The sequence below is a fragment of the Propithecus coquereli genome, unplaced genomic scaffold (genome assembly GCF_000956105.1).
Source record: "Propithecus coquereli isolate 6110/MARCELLA unplaced genomic scaffold, Pcoq_1.0 Scaffold68, whole genome shotgun sequence".
NCBI classification, from domain to species: domain Eukaryota; kingdom Metazoa; phylum Chordata; class Mammalia; order Primates; family Indriidae; genus Propithecus; species Propithecus coquereli.
The window spans coordinates 7,022,374-7,041,125 of NW_012152840.1; the positions used below are offsets into that span (position 1 = coordinate 7,022,374).

The 18,752-nt window shown below is 34.5% G+C and overlaps 1 protein-coding gene and 1 pseudogene across 2 annotated transcripts in view; one reads left to right on the forward strand and one right to left on the reverse strand.

The window, feature by feature from the left end:
• TBC1D31 (TBC1 domain family, member 31) overlaps window positions 1-18,752 on the forward strand; it is a 79,426-nt gene that overhangs the window by 50,433 nt on the left and 10,241 nt on the right. Inside the window, exons 11-16 of the mRNA XM_012660845.1 lie at window positions 3,771-3,904; window positions 9,627-9,760; window positions 10,087-10,266; window positions 11,219-11,451; window positions 12,016-12,168; window positions 14,650-14,785. Coding sequence (XP_012516299.1) covers window positions 3,771-3,904; window positions 9,627-9,760; window positions 10,087-10,266; window positions 11,219-11,451; window positions 12,016-12,168; window positions 14,650-14,785 — 970 coding nt within the window. The remainder of the gene's footprint in view (window positions 1-3,770; window positions 3,905-9,626; window positions 9,761-10,086; window positions 10,267-11,218; window positions 11,452-12,015; window positions 12,169-14,649; window positions 14,786-18,752) is intronic.
• On the reverse strand, window positions 12,760-13,038 carry LOC105823594 (annotated as a pseudogene). Its single transcript, XR_001138152.1, has one exon. The product of XR_001138152.1 is annotated as a 39S ribosomal protein L52, mitochondrial pseudogene (transcript).

Genomic DNA, 18,752 nt, shown 5'->3' on the forward strand with positions numbered 1-18,752 from the left:
AAAGAAAATATTTTCCTTTGTTAACCCCATTGTAGGGAATCAAGAATCGATTTTATTAATAAAAGCTACTGAAGTAACCATTAAGTTACCTAAAATTTCTTATAATTGTCATGTGTCTTAGGATTTTAGACTTCTTAAATTATGAGTGCTCCTCTTAAGTACTTGTTGATAGTTCTTTCTTATCACTGGCAGTACAACTTAAAAACAGAATATTTCAGGAGTTTTTCACTCTTCCATTAAGTTCTGTTCACATTCTCATTAAGAGCAAATGAATATAATCATTACACTCCTCTGCTTTTTGGGAAAGAGTAACACTTACAACATCACAGTGTAAGCTATTTAATTAAAAATTCAAATTATCAGAGAAATAATTTTGATGTTTTCTACCTAGATACTGTGTGTTCATGGGGTCCTTCTTGAGATGATGGTTTCTATTAGGTCTTCCTAAAGTGGCAGGAGGTTGTTTATATCTTTTGAGGTTTTTTGTAATACAACTATATGCCTACTAATATATTTATAATTAATGTTATCATTTTAATTCCAATTCTGTGTATGGGTACTTCAAATTATAGTCCTAATTTCGTTTAAGATTTCACAGCAATGTTTTTTTGTTGTTTTAAATTTCTGTTTTTCTAAACTTTTTAATTTTAAATTTCTATCTTTATTAAAATTCAAAATTGTAATTTAACAAAGGGGAAGGATTATTTTAGAGTAAAAGAGACTTAGAGATTTAAAGGAGGTAACAACCAAATTCAATAAGTGAGTCTTGTTTGAATCCTGATGGACAAATCAACTGATAAGGCCATCTCTCTGCCCATTCTGTAGTCCTGTCTCCTTCCAACCACATCCAGGAAAGGTTCTTCAATTAAGGATCTATCTGATTAGATTGGATCCACTCACATAATCCAGAATAATCTCCCCACCACAAGGTGCTTAATCATATCTGCAAAAACCCATGTGAAATAACATATTTACAGATCCTGGGGATTAGGGCTTGGGCATCTTTTGGGAGGGGGTGTGCATTATTCTGCTTGGCACATTAAGTCTAAAGTATGCTTCTTGGAAAATAATTTATATTTAGTAATGGGAAGGGATTAGCCTTAACAGATGTTAAAAGCTATTATTAAGCTATAATAATTGAAACTGATGCTGATATATAAATAGATAGGTTGTCTAGCCGTAGGCCTAACTATGTTCAAAAATTATTTTTAAAGATAACATTTCAAAGCAGTGGAGAAAAGATAGTATATTTAGTAAATGACATGGAATGACTGGATAGTCACCTGGAAAAAGTTGAAAGCGTACTTCATATTTTACACCAGAATAAATTCCCCTTGGATTAAAGATTTAATTACTTAAAAAACAAACCATTAAAGTACTAGAAGTAAATGTGGGATATGGGGTTAGCAAATCTGAAACTACTTTATGTGTATATTAGGGTTAACTAAATAAGGGAACTTAGATGACAGCCAAGTTTCTTACTCTCAGAGAAAGAGGTTACAACTAACCAAAAGGGGAAGACTAGAATGAATCTTGTGGTGGTAGAATAGAATTGGTGGTGTTGGTTTTTAATATATGTGCAGATAGGTAGAGACTGAAAGAAATATAGTATGCAAGAGTTCGTATGCATGTATATATTTCCAAGCTCTCTCTGCTGAGAGGCACAGCAAGGACACGCCAGTAGCAATGAGCATAGCTAGTGCAGGAACCAGGGCTCCTTGGAGAAGTGGTTGATTGCAAGAGTTGGGTGGGGAAAATACAGGATGAGCCTGGAGCATCTTATAATGCTATAAAATAAGGAAGCGTTCCAAAAAGGATGGCTATGTGAGTCAAAAGGGCACAGGACTTAACCTAAAAGTTTCCAGTGGCCAAAGCTGGAATGATTTGAGCAAAAAAATAAATAACAATAGCAATCAGTTATAACCCGTAGAGTAATATAAATATCGATTAGTTCATACTGATATAAATAATTGAATAAATAAAGGTATAAATGGGGGAAGAGGCAACTCTAATAAATGTAGAAGGAATTAAAGAAATAGAAAATCACCATTAGTACACCTTAGTAATAATTGTTACAGGCAAGATCTACTGATTAATGCTAAAATTTGCCTGCAGAAGTTTGAGGAATAACAGGATATTTGCATAGTCTTAAGAAATATCTCCCCCAAGATGTTTATTAATTACAAGTGGAAAAATAGTAATTTTACAGTAGAAAAACTTGGCAGACACCTCTTTAACCAAGTAACCAAATTTAAAATCACCAGTAATGAGACATACCAGTATGATACACATCACTTTTGTGGTATTCTACTTTTTCTTTGTTTTGGGGGATGTTTTTTGTTTTTGTTTTTGTTTTTTGTTTCTTGTTTTTTTGTGCATCCCTGGGTGGGCTTTTGTGATATTCTTGCCAAAAATATATAACCTCATTCTAATAATGAGAAAACATCAGGCAAACCCAAATCTATTCCTCAAGAGTGGCAATGTCATGAAAAATAAGGAAAGACTGAGGAATTCTCACATTGGAAGAAACTACAGAGACATAACATGCCAATCTTGGATTGGCAAAGTGAAAAATTGACACAGAAAAATGACATTAATGGAAAAAAATGGTAAAATCTAAATAAAGTCCATAATTTAATTACTAGCATTGTGCCGTTAATGTCTTAGCATTGATAATTATATGTAAGATGTTAACATTATAGGAATTTAGCTGAAAGGTATACAAGAAATCTCTATACTTTTTGCAATTTTTTGTAAGTCTAAAATTATTTCAAATAAAAAGCTTAAAGAGGGAGAAACTTTAAAGGTGTTAGAAGTAAATGTGGAAGAATTGTAATCCCAGAGTAAGGCCATTCTAAGTATATCCAGAAACGATTGATAACGATAAAAACCTCTACATGTAAAAAAAATTCCCGAAACAAAGACACACGTAAAATTGAGAAAACATGACAAAAGGGTGGTTTCTTTAATGTACGAAGTGCTTGTATAAATAAGTGTGAAAAAGGGTCAGCCAATATAAAAAATGAATAAGGAGTTTAACGTATAGTTCACAGCAGTGGAAATGGTTCTTAAATATGAAAAGATGCTTAACTTCCCTCATAATAAAAGAAATGCCGATTAAAACTACATTGAAGTACCTTTTCTTACCTAGATTAATGGTTTAAAAAAATAATTGATAATAAAATATTTTGGCAAGAATGTGAAAAAACAGACATCCTTTTATGCTGATGATGGGAATGTAAATAGACATTTGTTGTGGAGGCTAATTTGGCACTGGCTATTGAAATTACAAATGCACATATCCTTTGACTCAGCAATTCCACTTCTAGGAATTTATCCAGATCTGTATTTCCACATGAAGAATGATATACAGTATGTACAGTGACATTAAGCACAGCATTGTTTATAAAAGATTGGAAAGAAATGCCCAAGAATAGGGATCGTGTTAAAGGAATGAAGATGCATCTGTAAAATTTCATGAGGAAGTGTGTACACACTGATATAACCTATTTCCAAGATACCATTAATTGAAAAATGCAAGATGCAGAACAATGTTTATTACCACCATTTGTGATTTTTTTAAAAAAAAATGATTTATACTTTTAACAGTGGTTGCTTCTGGAGAGGTGAACCAAATGATAGGGTAAAAAGGAGAATTTTCACCAAGTATACTTCTTGTATCAAATTTTTATCATGTAAATGTATTATTCAAATAAATTTTAATAATAAGTTATTATTTTCTGGTCTTTATATACTTATTTTATTCACAGAACCCTATCTGCATTAGCTCACTGGTCTGTCATCTTTAGCGACACACCATATCTTCCACTCTTGGCATTTCCATTTGTAAAATTATTCCAGAACAACCAACTCGTCTGTTTTGAAGTTGTTGCTACTCTCATAAGTAAGTAAATAATTATTGAAGAATGAAACCAAGAATGGATTTCTATACATTTTCCTGATATCTTTGTACCTTTGCAACATTTAACAATTCTAGATTTCTCTACTTTTAAGTCAAGAAAGTATGAAAAAAATCAGGTATAGAGCATAAAATGGACAATTAAAACATTTATATATAAACCTTTTTATTTAGAAGAAAATTTGGATAAATTTTAGAAGATATTGTTATAGACTGGATTTTGTTAGTAAGAATGAAGCTGCTCCTTCACTTACTAAAAGTCTATTATTCTTATAGGATGGTTATAAGTGTGTAAAGCATTTAGCACACAGTCCTTATTGTGTTTAGTGCCCATGTGTTGGCTGCTGTCTTCATCCTCAGCATCCGCGGCTAACATTTATTGAGTACTTTCTGTGTACCAGGCACCATTCTCAGTGTTTTACCTTTATTAACTCATTTAATCCTAACAATAATCCTATGGGGTAGGTGTTGTTATTATACCCTTTTTACAGATGAGGAGCTTGAGGCATAGAGAGCTTAAGTTACCCAAGCTTGGCTTAGGGGCAGAGCAAGCATTTGAACCCAGGCAGTCAGACTCCAAAGTGTGTACTCCAGCCATTGTGTTTACTCCCAGTCATTATTTACATGGAAAAATAAGTCATTATTATGTATTTTAAATCACTTAATATTTTTCTTGTACAAAAGAGCTACATACTTAACTATAATATTCTAAAAGGTAGAAATTTTAAAAAGTTTCAAGCATATATATTATGAATATTTTAGTGTATTTCCCTGTACACTTTTCTGTTTTATTACATTGTGCCTGTTTTGATAATTTTTTACTTACTATTGGAGAAAATTTGAAAAATATACAAAAGAAAAGAAAATTCACCAATATTCCTCTTCCCCAGAGATAATTTTTGATAATATGTTGATGAATTTCTTATAAGAGCATTTCTTCCCAAATCATTAAATATTTTTGAAAAACATAATTTATTGCCTGAAATAATATATTTCATCTTATAGATATACCATAATTTATTCCTCAACTGCAAGAATTTTTTTTAATTTTTTCCACACCTTTTAAGCAGTTTTTGTTGTTAAACTGCTTTTATTTAATGTTATATGCATTTCCCTTATTTTTATAAACTTCATAAACATTTTACTGACTGTAATATTTCATAATTTGCATTGAATATTTAGATTATTGTTGGATATTTAGATTGTTTCTAGTTTTACCTATTAAAAGCAATAATATTATAACCATCTTCACATATATGTTTATAATAATTTCCTTTGGGTAGATTTCCAAAAAAGGTATTAATAGGTCATAAAATATGAATAATTGATTCTCTCAAAGGGTTGTACTAGTTAGCTCTACCAATAACACTCAGTGTTTTAAAGGGAAATGAAACAATAACAACGAGACAATCTAATTAAAACATGAGTAAAGGACTTATAGACATTTCTCCATAGAAGATGTACAAATGACTAACAAGCATGTGAAAAGATGCTCAGCGTCATCAGTCATTAGGGAAATGCAAATTAAAACCACAGTTAGATACCACTTCATACCTACTAGAATGGCTATATTTTAAAACACCATAACAACAGGCGTTGGCTAGGATGTGGGAAAATCAGAGCCTTCATACCTTACTGGTGGGAACATAAAATGATGTAGTCACTGTGGGAAAGTTTGGCATTGTGAAAAACAATTCGGTATTTTCTCAAAAAGTTAAACAGAATTACCGTATAACCTAGCAATTCCACTCTTACGTGTATACCGAAAATAACTGAAAACTGAGGCTCAGATACTAGTGTGTGAAATGTTCATAGCATCATTATTCCCAATAGTCAAAAGGTAGAAATAATCCAAGTGTCTATTAACAGATGAATGGATAAACAAAATGTATATACATAGTATGGAATATTAGCTATCAAAAGAAATGAAGTTCTGAAAAATGCTAAAACATAGGTGATCCTTGAAAACATACCTAGTGAAATAAGCTAGACACAAAAAGAACAAATATGATTTCACTTATCTATGAAATATCTAGAATAGGCTAATTCTTTGACACAGAAAGTAGATGAGAGGTTACCAGGTGTGGGGGAAGAAGGAACAGGGAGTTAGTGCTGAATGGGTTCAGAGTTTGTTTGGACTGTTGAAAGGGTTTTGGAATAGATACTATTGATGGTTATATAACACTGTAAATGTAATTAATGCCTCTGAATTAGCATTAATGGTTAAAATGCTTAAATGGCAAATTATATATTACCACAATTAAGAAAGAAAGAAACAGATTATAGCTAACTTAAATAGGCATGCAAAACTAAATTTTTTATTTCCAGTAAAATCTTTTTACATAGCTAAAATATTATTATGTACTAAGGAAATTGATTTTTCTCTTCTAAACAAACATACCTGAAATCTAAATCTAGTAGATTATCGTTTCCTCCATAATGGTCAGCACTAGTAGCTGTGACTTTTATCAAGGGTCTCAAGTGAGTTTTGTTCAATAAACATTTATTAAGAGTAATGTTACAGAGCGGAGCAAGTAAGCAGGCTGCATCTGGCTCCCATTTTGACGGCCATGGCAGGACATTGAGCTCCAGAGAGATGGTGCAGCGCAGTTGAGAGCTAGACAGGTACTGGGTGACTCTGTACCTTGCTGAGAAAAATAACTAAGCACAAGCAAAGGCGATCCTAAGAAGCCAAGAGGCAAAATGTCATCAGGTATATTCTTTGTACAAACTTGCTGAGAGGAGCATCAAGTGCTTCAGGCAACTTCTGAGAGTTCTTTTTCTTTTTTCTTTAATTTTCTTTTTTGGTTTGTTTGTTTTTTGAGATGGGGTCTTGCTCTGTTGCCCAGGCTGGAGTACAGTGATGTCATCATAGCTCACTGTAACCTTAAATTCCTGGGCTCAAGCGATCCTCCCGTCTCAGCCTCCCGAGTAGCTGGGACTACAAATGCGTGCCACCACACCCAGCTAACTCAGAGTTTTCTAAAAAGTGCTCAGAGAGGTGGAAGATCATGTCTGCCAAAGAGAAAGGAAAACTTGAAGACATGGTAAAGACAGATAAGGCTTATTATGAAAGAGAAACGAAAGCCTATCTCCCTCCTTGAAGGGGAAACGAAGAAGTTCAAGGATCCCAGTGCACCCCAAGAGGCCTCCTTTGGCATTTTTCTTGTTCTCTGCTGAGTTTCGCCCCGAAATCAGAGAACATTTGGCCTACCGATTGGTAATGTTGCAAAGAAACTGGGAGAGATGTGAAATGACACTGTTGCAGGTGACAAGCAGCCTTATGGAAAGAAGGCTGCTAAGCTGAAGGGAAAATGTGAAAAGGATGTTACTGCATACCTAGCTAAAGGAAAGCCTGATGTGGCAAAAGAGGCTGAAAAATGCAAGAAAAGAAAGAGAAGGAAAAAGATGAAGTAGATGATGATGAGGAATAAGTTGGTTCTAGCGCAGTTTTTTTTTTCTTGTCTATAAAGCGTTTAACAACCCTGTACACAACTTTTAAAGAAAAAAATTGAAATTTAAGACTGCATAAGATTTGTCTTCAGACTGTACATGTCTTTTTTTGTAGAGTCAACACACCACCAAATGTGTCTTTAAATAGTCCTCTCCTGGTAGTATTTTTAATAGCCACTAACCTTGCCTATTATGGTGTGGTGGTTATAAATTAGCATAGAAATTTAAGGGCATGGTAGTTTTTTCATCCTCAGTTGTCTCTGATGCAACTTATAAGAAATAATTGTTCTGTTAACTGAATACCATTCTGTAACTGCAAAAAAAAAAAAATGTTGAAGCTGTTTTGGTGACATTCTGAATGCTTTTAAGTAAATACAATTTTTAAAAAATGAATGAGCCTTCTTGCTTATGGAGCTGGTTAAAATAAAAAAAAAAATGAATGAGCTTTAATTAAATGTTGGTACTCTTTGGGATACACCATTGTTTTGGCTTTTAGGTTTACAGTCTAGTTGGGACCTAGAAGACGACATATTCCTTCGAAGGAAAACAATCACTTCTATGTATAATTAGGAATATATTTATAAAAGTCATTTTTAAACACTATTTAGAGTCTCTTTTATAGCCAGGCAGAATGTCTTTGGGTTTAGTAAAGAATCTTCACATGATTATCATTCTCTTCATTTTGCTTTCTGTTGGTTCTCTCTCTAAGTCCTCTACCCATATTTTTGTGGTAGCATCAAAGCAGCATAAAAATACTTAAGAGAAGGCAAATGGTTACTGTACAACAGGGTTTCCCTCTTGCTAATGGAAAACTGTTCTATTAATGAAGATTAAATATAATGATCAGGGTTTTGTGTTTGTGTGTGGCATTTTAGTTTCCCAGAACTAGCAGTGTCTGAGACATAATAGATACTTAGTAAATGTTGCTAAACCAGATTTTCCTTTTAAAATTTAGAGCTGCAATTTAAAGAATTTGAATTTGTAAAAGCTTAGTCTTTGCAAGATTTTATTTATGACTTAATTATTAACTCAAATGCTCAGTAATAAAGGAAATAAATGGAAATTCAGAATTGGAAAGTCCTTGTAAACCATATATAATCCATATATAAGTCTTTATTCTGATAAAGACTTCTTTAGCTAATTTGAGATAGGAGATCTTATTAAAGAATGAAACCACAACTCAATATTTGAAATAAAAAACAGCATTTAATAATTAAGTAAAGGAAAGGTTAAACATAGGCTCATTGAGCAAAACAAACTGATCTTATATAGGGTTTTTGATAAGAATTTGGGATGAGGGGTTTATACTGATTACGGAGTGCAAGTGAGTTAAAGTCAGCCTTAGAATCCTATTCAGTGGAGTGGGTTCTACCTTGGACTAGCTGACTTTCGAAGAATGCCGCTGTTATTGGTTGGTTTTCAAAATCAAGTTTACTGAAACAAATTGTCATTGATCAATTAGACAGATTTAAAACCAGTTCTGGTGGTTACTTATTATTATGATTGTAGAACAATCAGTCTTTTCTTAGATATGAGGACTTTTTTATTCTCATAACATTTAATGGATAGAGATAAATGTTTCTATATATTGCTATCTATATGTAAGAATATAATTTTGAACATCTTTCCTAAGCTTATCTAATGTTGACTATGTATAAATTTTAGTAGATTTGAGGAGATCGGTATGTTAACATTGATTACATTTAATGAAAACTTAAATAAGGACCTTTTTTAAAAAGACCATTTTTTTAATCAGGAAGTGAACAAAACAGGAGTCAGGAGGAACCAGAATGCCCTGGAACTTGGATCAGGAATACTTTGGGAAGTTGAATTTGTTTTATTTTATTTTTTTTTTTTGACACAGAGTCTCACTCTGTTGCCCGGGCTAGAGTGCCGTGGCTTCAGCCTAGCTCACAGCAACCTCAAACTCCTGGGATCAAGCAATCCTCCTGCCTCAGCCTCCCGAGTAGCTGGGACTACAGGCATGCGCCACCATGCCCGGCTAGTTTTTTCTACATATTTTTAGTTGTCCAGATAATTTCTTTCTATTTTTTTAGTAGAGACGGGATCTCTCTCTTGCTCAGGCTGGTCTCGAACTCCTGAGCTCAAACAATCCGCCCGCCTCGGCCTCCCAGAGTGCTAGGATTACAGGCATGAGCCACCGCGCCCAGCCTAGTAGATACATTTAAGAATCGCAAAATGGTTTGATAAGCAAGATATTTAAAGATAAATTTTCCTTTTTTTTCCTTCATAGTCAATTGGTGTCAACATTGGTTTGAATATTTTCCTAATCCTCCTATCAATATTCTTAGTATGATAGAAAACGTTTTGGCATTTCATGACAAACAACTGCTGCAACACTTCGTAGATCATGATGTAACTTCCCAGGTAAGAAATATGTGGTTTTTAGAATAACATAACTTACTTTGGAAGCTAACATTGGTTCTGGTATAAATAAAACAGTATTTTCTTGAAGGAGGGTAATAAAAAGCATACTACATTTTGTATTTTTAACACTATTCCATTCTTTTTCTTCATTAAACTGCCTTCCTGAAAGTCTGTAAAGAAGGGTCCAAATTAAGGTAGTTCTTTTCATAATTATGTATTTAATACAATGATTTTCATAGTTTAAATGTAAGAGAATATTATAATAGCAATGACTCTATTTTGACTTTTCCTTAGACAACTAATAAATTTTTCCTTATTTACTTTAGCTGTATGCGTGGCCTCTTCTTGAAACTGTGTTCTCAGAAGTACTGACAAGAGAAGAATGGCTCAAATTGTTTGATAATGTCTTTTCCAACCATCCTTCATTTCTCCTGATGACTGTTGTAGCCTACAACGTATGTTCTAGAGCTCCTTTGCTCAACTGTAATCTTAAAGATGATTTTGAGGTAAATATCCTTATTTTTAAGAGGGGCTTCTCAAATTTCAGTTATTTCAATTGAAAAATCCGTTTATTTATCGGGTGCCTGTTGTATGTCAGGCACTGGTGCTAGGTGGTAGGGATATAATGGATATCAAATTAGACCACATCCCTGAACTAAATACAGTTTGTAGAAATTAAACAATTACAGCAGGCTGTTAGTCTTGAAATCATAGATTCAGAAAAGAATCATGATAATATTGGCATTTTGTGCTTTTTGTCTTCATAGAGGATGTTTAACAGTTGAGTAGTTGTTTATTCTTGAATGATCTTATCACTGACCCATCTGGTCTGGGATGGTCTGGATGCTTATTACATGTGCAAAATGGTAACAATCAGAGTTTTGAGGCTTGCCAGGAAAGTGACTGAAAGAAACATTAGAGGTAGTTTTGAAAAGGAGAGGCTTTTTGGGTAAGCAGGATGAATTAATTGGGTTTTTGGTGTGTGTGTGACTTCTTTTTACTTCATGATCATATGATACATACATATAAATATCTAAAATATATATATTTTAGAATTTGGATCTGCCAAGATAATGAGGAAACATTTCAGACATTTTTAAAGAATCAAGTATTTTATAATTTATTTATTCTAGATTGTGAAGGAAAAATTCAAGCTGAAAAGGTGTTCCATAGTTGAAGCATTCTTTTTCTATTGTCATGGAAGCCTTCATTTTGAGCTAAAATGTAAATAGTTTTATTTCAGAATTTCATATGATTGTGAAATTGTATTACATTTTGAAAATAGGAAATTGAGTCTTCATTTTAAAACTTGGGTTAAGAAAACCTCAGTGAATTTGCAAAAGTCAAAATATTTTGAAAGACAAAATTCACATTTACATTTTCAAACTCTTGTTTTAATTCTACCTGATAACTGCTTTGTTAGGTAAATCTCTATTTAAACACCAAGTTTTCTTACAGTATTTTTTTCACCATCGGAATAACCTGGACATCAGCGTTGTGATTAGAGAAGTTTATCGTCTTATGGAGACCACGCCTACTGACATTCATCCAGACAGCATGCTCGATGCTTTTGTTGCACTGACAAAAGGGCAATATCCAGTATTTAATCAATATCCAAAGTTTATTGTGGACTATCAGACACAGGAACGAGAAAGAATAAGGAATGATGAATTGGATTACTTAAGAGAGAGGTAATTATGGAGTAGTTGTTCTTTGATGAAATGAAATCTATTATAAACATAAATAAGAAAGTTTTTATATTAAGTATTTCTGTAAAATCAGAATTGGAAGGCTAGAAGTATCTTTTTTTTTTTTTTTTTTTTGAGACAGAGTCTCGCTCTGTTGCCCTAGGTAAAGTACAGTGGTGTCATTGTAGCTCACTACAACCTCAAACTCCTGGGCTCAAGGGATCCTCTTGCCTCAGCCTCCCCAGTAGCTGGGACGACAGGTGCACACCACCACATCTGGCTAATTTTTCTATTTTTAATAGAGACGGTGTCTCAGTCTTGCTCAGGCTGGTCTCAAACTCCTGAGCTCAAGCCAATCCTCCTGCCTTGGCCTTCCAGAATACTAGGATTACAGGCATGAGCCACTACACCTGGCCAGAAATAACTTTAAATATAGCTAAATCTTGCATATGGAAATAAAACTGATGACACATTAATCAGGTATACATTTTGTGTTTTGGTTGTTCTTGGACTTAAATTACTCAGCTTTCTTGATTGTGTTTTCATAATAAATATTATCTACTTAAGGCAGACAGTTGAAGATATGCAAGCTGAAGTAGACCAGCAAAGAGTCGAAGATGAAACTTGGTACCAGAAACAAGAATTACTTCGTAAAGCTGAAGAAACAAGAAGAGCAATGCTCTTACAAGAGGAAGAGAAGATGATTCAACAAAGACAGAGGTATGATTTATCACTTTTTTAAAAATCTTGATGTAAGAGTTAGTTGAATAATTTCTGTTTTCTTTTAGTTTTTCATTTTAGGAACAACAGTGTATATCCAGCTATAGTATTTCCATTAAGCAAATATTTGAGTTAATAAAAACAATCTTTATATACCTCTTTGCAAAAACTGGTATATAGGAAAATGTAATTTTTTTTTTTTTTTTTTTTTTGCCTTTTTCATCAAAACATTTATTAGATGCCAACTGCACATGGCCTGGGCTGTGTATGGGCTGTTAAAGGCTTGAGTGCCTGGCTAAAATCAGAAAAACTGCTATCCCCTTGCCATGTTTGCAGAGCGCCTATTGCTCATAGTTGAGCCAGTACTATGGCCTGCAAAGAAGGGAGTAAAAAAGCCTAGAGCAAGATTCAGCTGAACTGGAATGGAGGCACGAGTGAGGGCACTGATCCAAGCCTTCCAGGCAGTGATCTTACAGCCTGTTCTTCCTGGTGTCCAGGATCTATTGTCCTGAAGACAGATGGGGAACATAAAGGCCCTCTTCTGGCTGGGATGAGGCATCTAGGTGATAGAAAAGAAAACTAGGGAGAGGCTGGGAAAAGGTGGCAAGAGTTACTTTTTATTGAGTTGGAAGTGGGCTCCTCAGTGAAGCCCCTTTGGGTTTAAGAGCATTTTTCTGCTTCCTTTCTTCTTCCTGCAACTTCTCCTGCTGCCTGAGCTGCCATGCCTGTAATCCAGCATCCATTTCCTGTGACAGCAGTACAACTCGTCTTGCAAACTTCTCCCTTTCAGCTTGTCTCCGAAGCTGGCCTTTCATTGGGGGAGCAGGGCGACCATCCGCGTATGACCAGTCTGGGAGTTCCGTAAGGGGCCCGTGAATAATCAGTGCAAAGGAAAATGTAATTTTAAAGCTATACTGAATATAACTTTGCACTGATTATTCACAAGTAATACAAGATCTAATGACATTGAAGGACATTATTTAGAACCATCATTCTTTTTGTTTGTTTGTTTTGATTTTTTGAGACAGTCTTGTTCTGTTGCCCATGCTAGAGTGCAGCGTCGTCTTCATAGCTCATTGCAACCTCAAACTCCTGAGCTCAAGTGATCCTACTGACTCAGCCTCCCCCACCTGGCTAATTTTTCTATTTTTTGTAGAGACAGGGTCTCACTCTTCCTCAAGCTAGTGTCGAACTCTGGAGCTCAAGCAATCCTCCCAGCTCGGCCTCCCAAAGTACTGGGATTACAGGAGTCAGCCACCATGCCCGGCCCTAGAACCATCATTCTATAGTGGGCAAAAATGCTTTTTTGTAATAGAGTGTTGGGTAAATCACTTTTAGTGGAGTATAATTTTTTCAATTGTGTTTTAAACATACCTGTGTGACAAGACAATTGTACCATAAAATGATTGTTTCATTATGCATTTAATACTTTGGAGGACAGGGGAAGAAGAGTTAAATGCTTATTCAGAAGTATGTTAGCCAGGTATGGTCGCATGCACCTGTAGACCCAGCTATTCTGGAGGATCACTTTAGCCCAGAAGTTTGAGGCCAGCCTGGGCAACGTAGTGAGACTCCCCGCACCCCACCCCCACCTCTAAAAAGATTTTTTTAAATAAATAAACAAAAGTATGTTAATAAGGTAAAATGTTTAAATTAAGCAAAGTCATGGGATAAGCATTGAGACTAAGCCTATTTGTTGGGAAACTCACTTCTATAAGTTTATTGATTCTTATTCTGGGGTAGAACTTTATGAAACAGATTTCTAGTATATGTTAAAAAGAATTACTGGCTTGACATGGTGGCTCACACCTGTAATCTTAGCACTTTGGGAGGCCAAGGTGGAGGATTGCTTGAGGCCAGGAGTTTGAGACCAGCCTGAGTAAGAGTGAAACCCTGTCTCTACAAAAAAATAGAAAAATTAGCTGGGAGTAATGGTGAGGGTGTGGTGGTGTGTACCTATAGTCCCAGCTACTCAGGACATTGAGGCAGGAGGATTGCTTGATCCCAGGAGTTTGAAGTTGCTGTGAGCTGTGATGACACCACTGCACTCTAGCCCGGGCAACAGAGCCAAGACCCTGTCTCAAAAAAAAGGGGGGGGGGAATTACCGAGTTGAGCCATTAGCCTTCTACTAAAATTCTCAGGATGAGCATACATCATCTTTGGTAACACTGGAATATTTTTTGGCATTCTTCCTTCAAATAAAGGCTATCAATTGTATTGAAGTGACCTGAGTGGTAGACCTGTTAGAAGTCTGAATGTAAAAATGGTAGCCAATGCATGTGGACCACTCATCTTCATGAACGTAGACTTCTTTGTGTAATTGGGCATCTTTCATTTATATATTATAAACAGTTATGTTACAGTGGCACCAGTTAAATTGAAAAAGTTTGTCAAAATAGGTACCAGGCGGCAATTAAGAAAAAATTAAACCATATTGGGAAATGCTTTATTTGTTCCACTTAATGTATTTGGTATTTAAGACTAGCTGCTGTGAAAAGAGAGCTGAAAATAAAGGAAATACACTTACAAGATGCTGCAAGAAGGCGTTTTCTGAAGCTTCAGCAGGATCAACGAGAAATGGAACTGAGAAGACTGGATGATGAAATTGAAAGAAAGGTTTATTATCTTAATACTCATACATCATCTATATTTATTGTCATTTCAGTGTAATGAACACCTTCAAATTAAATAATATTTGTAGAGTCCATACGAATACTAATAGCCTCCTTTATTTTATTTACTTTTCCCTTCATTTATTCTTATTCTCTTGTATATTTCATTAATGGTTAAATATTTAAGAAATGCCAGGAAAATTAGGCAAATTGACGAGTGTCCTTGGTAACTATTTCTCTAAAAATAGAAATATCAATCAGTTAACCATTAATTCTTAATTAGGGGACATATTCTTTTTTAATATAAAAATTTAGGCCGGGCGTGGTGGCTCACGCCTGTAATCCTAGCACTCTGGGAGGCCGAGGCGGGCGGATCGTTTGAGCTCAGGAGTTCGAGACCAGCCTGAGCAAGAGACAGACCCCATCTCTACTAAAAAAATAGAAAGAAATTAGCTGGACAACTAAAAATATATATATATATAAAATTAGCCGGGCGTGGTGGCACATGCCTGTAGTCCCAGCTACTCGGGAGGCTGAGGCAGGAGGATTGCTTGAGCCCAGGAGTTTGAGGTTGCTGTGAGCTAGGCTGAAGCCACGGCACTCTAGCCCGGGCAACAGAGGGAGACTCTGTCTCAAAAAAAAAAAAAAAAAATTCATCCGTGGCCAATATAAAAAGAACTTCCAGTAGAAAATATGTGGAGTTAAAAATGGGCTTTCTCCATTATTCCTCATTTTCTCCCCAGAGAAACACTGTTTAAAAATGGTTAATTACACAGCCTTGCAGGTGTGTGTCTATAAATAGGGTAATAATTATACTCATATTTTCCTTTATACAAAAATGAGATGGTTATTCTCATATAGTCTGTTTTTGTGACCTTTTAAAAATGATATATATTGAATATCTTTTCATATTGTTTTATGTGTGTCTCTTTCTCTTTTTTGTGGTTGCATAGTATTCTATTGTATGAATTATACCACAGTTTATTTAATTCTTTGCTATTGGACACTTAGGTTAGGTGTAGTGTTTTGAAAAAAATAAAACTTTGCTACATTGTATAAATCTTTGAGTACTTGCACACATACTTTTATTAAGTAAATTTGAAGTTATGCCAAATTGTTCTCCAAAAAAGAAGTTTAAGATGGTTGAAGTGTATGAGTACCCATACCCTAGTCTAGTCAATGTTGGAGTGCATCGGTCTTAATATTTGTCACTGCAGATAGGTGACAAATAGTCTATTTTAATTTGCCTGTTTTTTTGCTAGTGACATCGAGTCTCTCTTCAGTTATTTATCTTCCATTTGTAAAAGATAAATTATATACACATAACATTTGTCCATTTTTCTATCAAGTTAGTCTTTTTCTTACTGATAGGGCCTCTTTGTGTCATTTGGGGCAGCATTGTCCAAAAGAAATAAAATGTGAGCACAGATATAATTTTAAGTTTTCTAGTGGCCACATTAATAAAGTAAAAAGATATAAGCAAAATTAATTTTGGTAACATTTTATTTAACTCAGTATATTTGCAAAGTATTTCAAAATGTAATTAGTATAAAAACATTATTAATGATATATTTTATCCCTTTTTCTGTACTAAGGCTTTGAAATACAATATCATTTTATACTTAGAGCACATCGAAGTTTATACTAGTCACATTTTAAAAGCCACGTGTAGCTAGTAGCTGCCATACAGTGTAGGGTTTTATGTTGTGTTTTCCTCTGGTCTGTGTGTGTTTCTTAATGTTTATGGTGTCGTTTTTTTGTCACACAAAATACATTAACTTTTAGACAATCAAGTTATCAGTCTTTTATGACTTCTGGATTCTGTGTCCTGTTTACAAAGACCCTCCCATTCTAAGGTTGTAGTACCACATAGGCATATTTTCTTCTAGTTTTATGTTTTCCTCTTATTTTTTTGATCTTTGATGTATCTCAGGGATCGGCAAACTACTGTGCACCAGCCTAATCCAGCCCACCACCTATTGTGTATGGGTCATGAGCTAGAATGATTATAATATTTTGAATGTTTCTTTAAAATCAGACAGCAATATTTCATGACATGGAAATTAAATTAAAAAATATATATGAAATTCAAATTGTCAGTGTTTATAAATAATGTTTTATTGGAACACAGTTCCCACTCATTTGTTTACATATCTTCTGTAGTTGCTTTTGCACTACAGTGGCAGAGGTGAATAGCGGTGACAGAAACTATGACCCACACAGCCTAAAATATTTACTGTCTGACCCTTTATGAAAAAATTTGCCAACCCTGATATGTCTGAAAATTGAATGTAAGGAATCAATTAGGGACCAAGCTTACTTTCCAAAAGGCAAGTCAGTTGTCTCAATACCATTTGTTAGATATTAGCGAAGTCATTTGCCAACTGATGGTTATTACATATTAAATTCCCTTACATACTTGATCTCCTCCCTTTTTCTATATCTAAGGCAGCACCACACTCTTTGAATGACTGTAGTTTTGTAGTATTTTAATAACTAGGCCTAATTCCCCTCATTTGTCTTCCTTTTCAGAGTTTTCCTCAGTGTTCTCAAATGCTTATCATTCCAAATAGACTTTGAGAATTGTAACACATTCTGAATTCCCACCTCTCCCCATTCTCTCGGAATTTTTATTAGGATTGCCCTGAATTTATACAGTAATTTAGGGAGTTTCAAACCTAGTTTTAGATAAAATACTAAATGTTTTTTAAGTCTTTTAAAGTATTTTTAATTCACCTGTATTAGAAATCTATTATCTCTTTTTATAGCATAGTACTTCTTGTTTTGTTTAAAGCTAATTAATTTTACATTGCTTTTCAAAATCTAAGATCCCTTTTAATTAGCTCATCTAGTGAATGAGTTTGATATTTCATTATCTAGAAAAGTGTGTGTTCTTCCCCAAAAGTAATACAGGCTCAGAACTTCGTCTTTATTCCAAACCACTTTGAGATAAGAGAAGGCATTTTTTGGTCTAAGAATCCTATAAAATCCTTTGAGCAACATGATCTGGCCTCTGCCTACTCTTCCAGCCTCCCGTCCTGTCAGCTGCCTGTTCTGATGATGTGCTCTTGACACTGCCAAACTGAAAAGGCTCCTCTCACAGTTCAGGCTCCACCAAGAAAGACTGCTTAAGTCCAAAGTGACACGTACATGTGACTGCAAACATCTGTTAGCAGCAAGCAAAGCTGATCTGGTTTTTGCTCTGGCACATAGCTGTTTGTATCTCTGAAAATTCATATGCAAAAGAGCTTCTGTAATTGAGATTCCTAAAAAGCATTATATGCTATGCCAAACCTCTCCTCCACCTCTTGGCATTATTACTACTCTTGCTTCATACAAATAAACATCCCCATCTTTGAGCTAGCCACTTCGCCAGTACTTCCTTAAGTTGAACTGGGCCCTGGTCTGTGGTTTCTTTTACCCCTTGGATATATATCTTTGTACATTCAACTATATTCTCATTTTGACTGTTTCTCTTTTTATAGGTATTTGATAGCATGTCTTTTACCATAATTGATAACACTTTATCTTATGAATGCAGGTAGTAATGCAATCATTAAATGTTTTCTGAATAAATGAATGAGGATAGATAGCTGATTGGTTATAGTTTTTGTTGTTTTGTTTTGTTTGAAACACATAATCGTGTACTTTATTCTCATCCCTAAAAATAATTGAGGCTTTAGGCAGCCAAATCTTTAAAATGATTTCTAAGATTCTTCAGTCTAGCGAGTGCCTTATCCAAACCCCTGTAGTATATAGGAGTAAAAAGCTTCCAAGTAATCAAATTTTGGAGATTTTGAACTCTAAATTAACTAAGTTGGAACAGAACACATGTAAGTTGAACAGTCCCCAATGAATTTAAACCTGGAGTTATTAGTTGTCAAAGCAAACTTATAGAAGTATAGAAGTTTAATCAAGAAGAGCCTTAAATAAATTTTATATTTAATAAGATTAAACATTCTATATTTTTA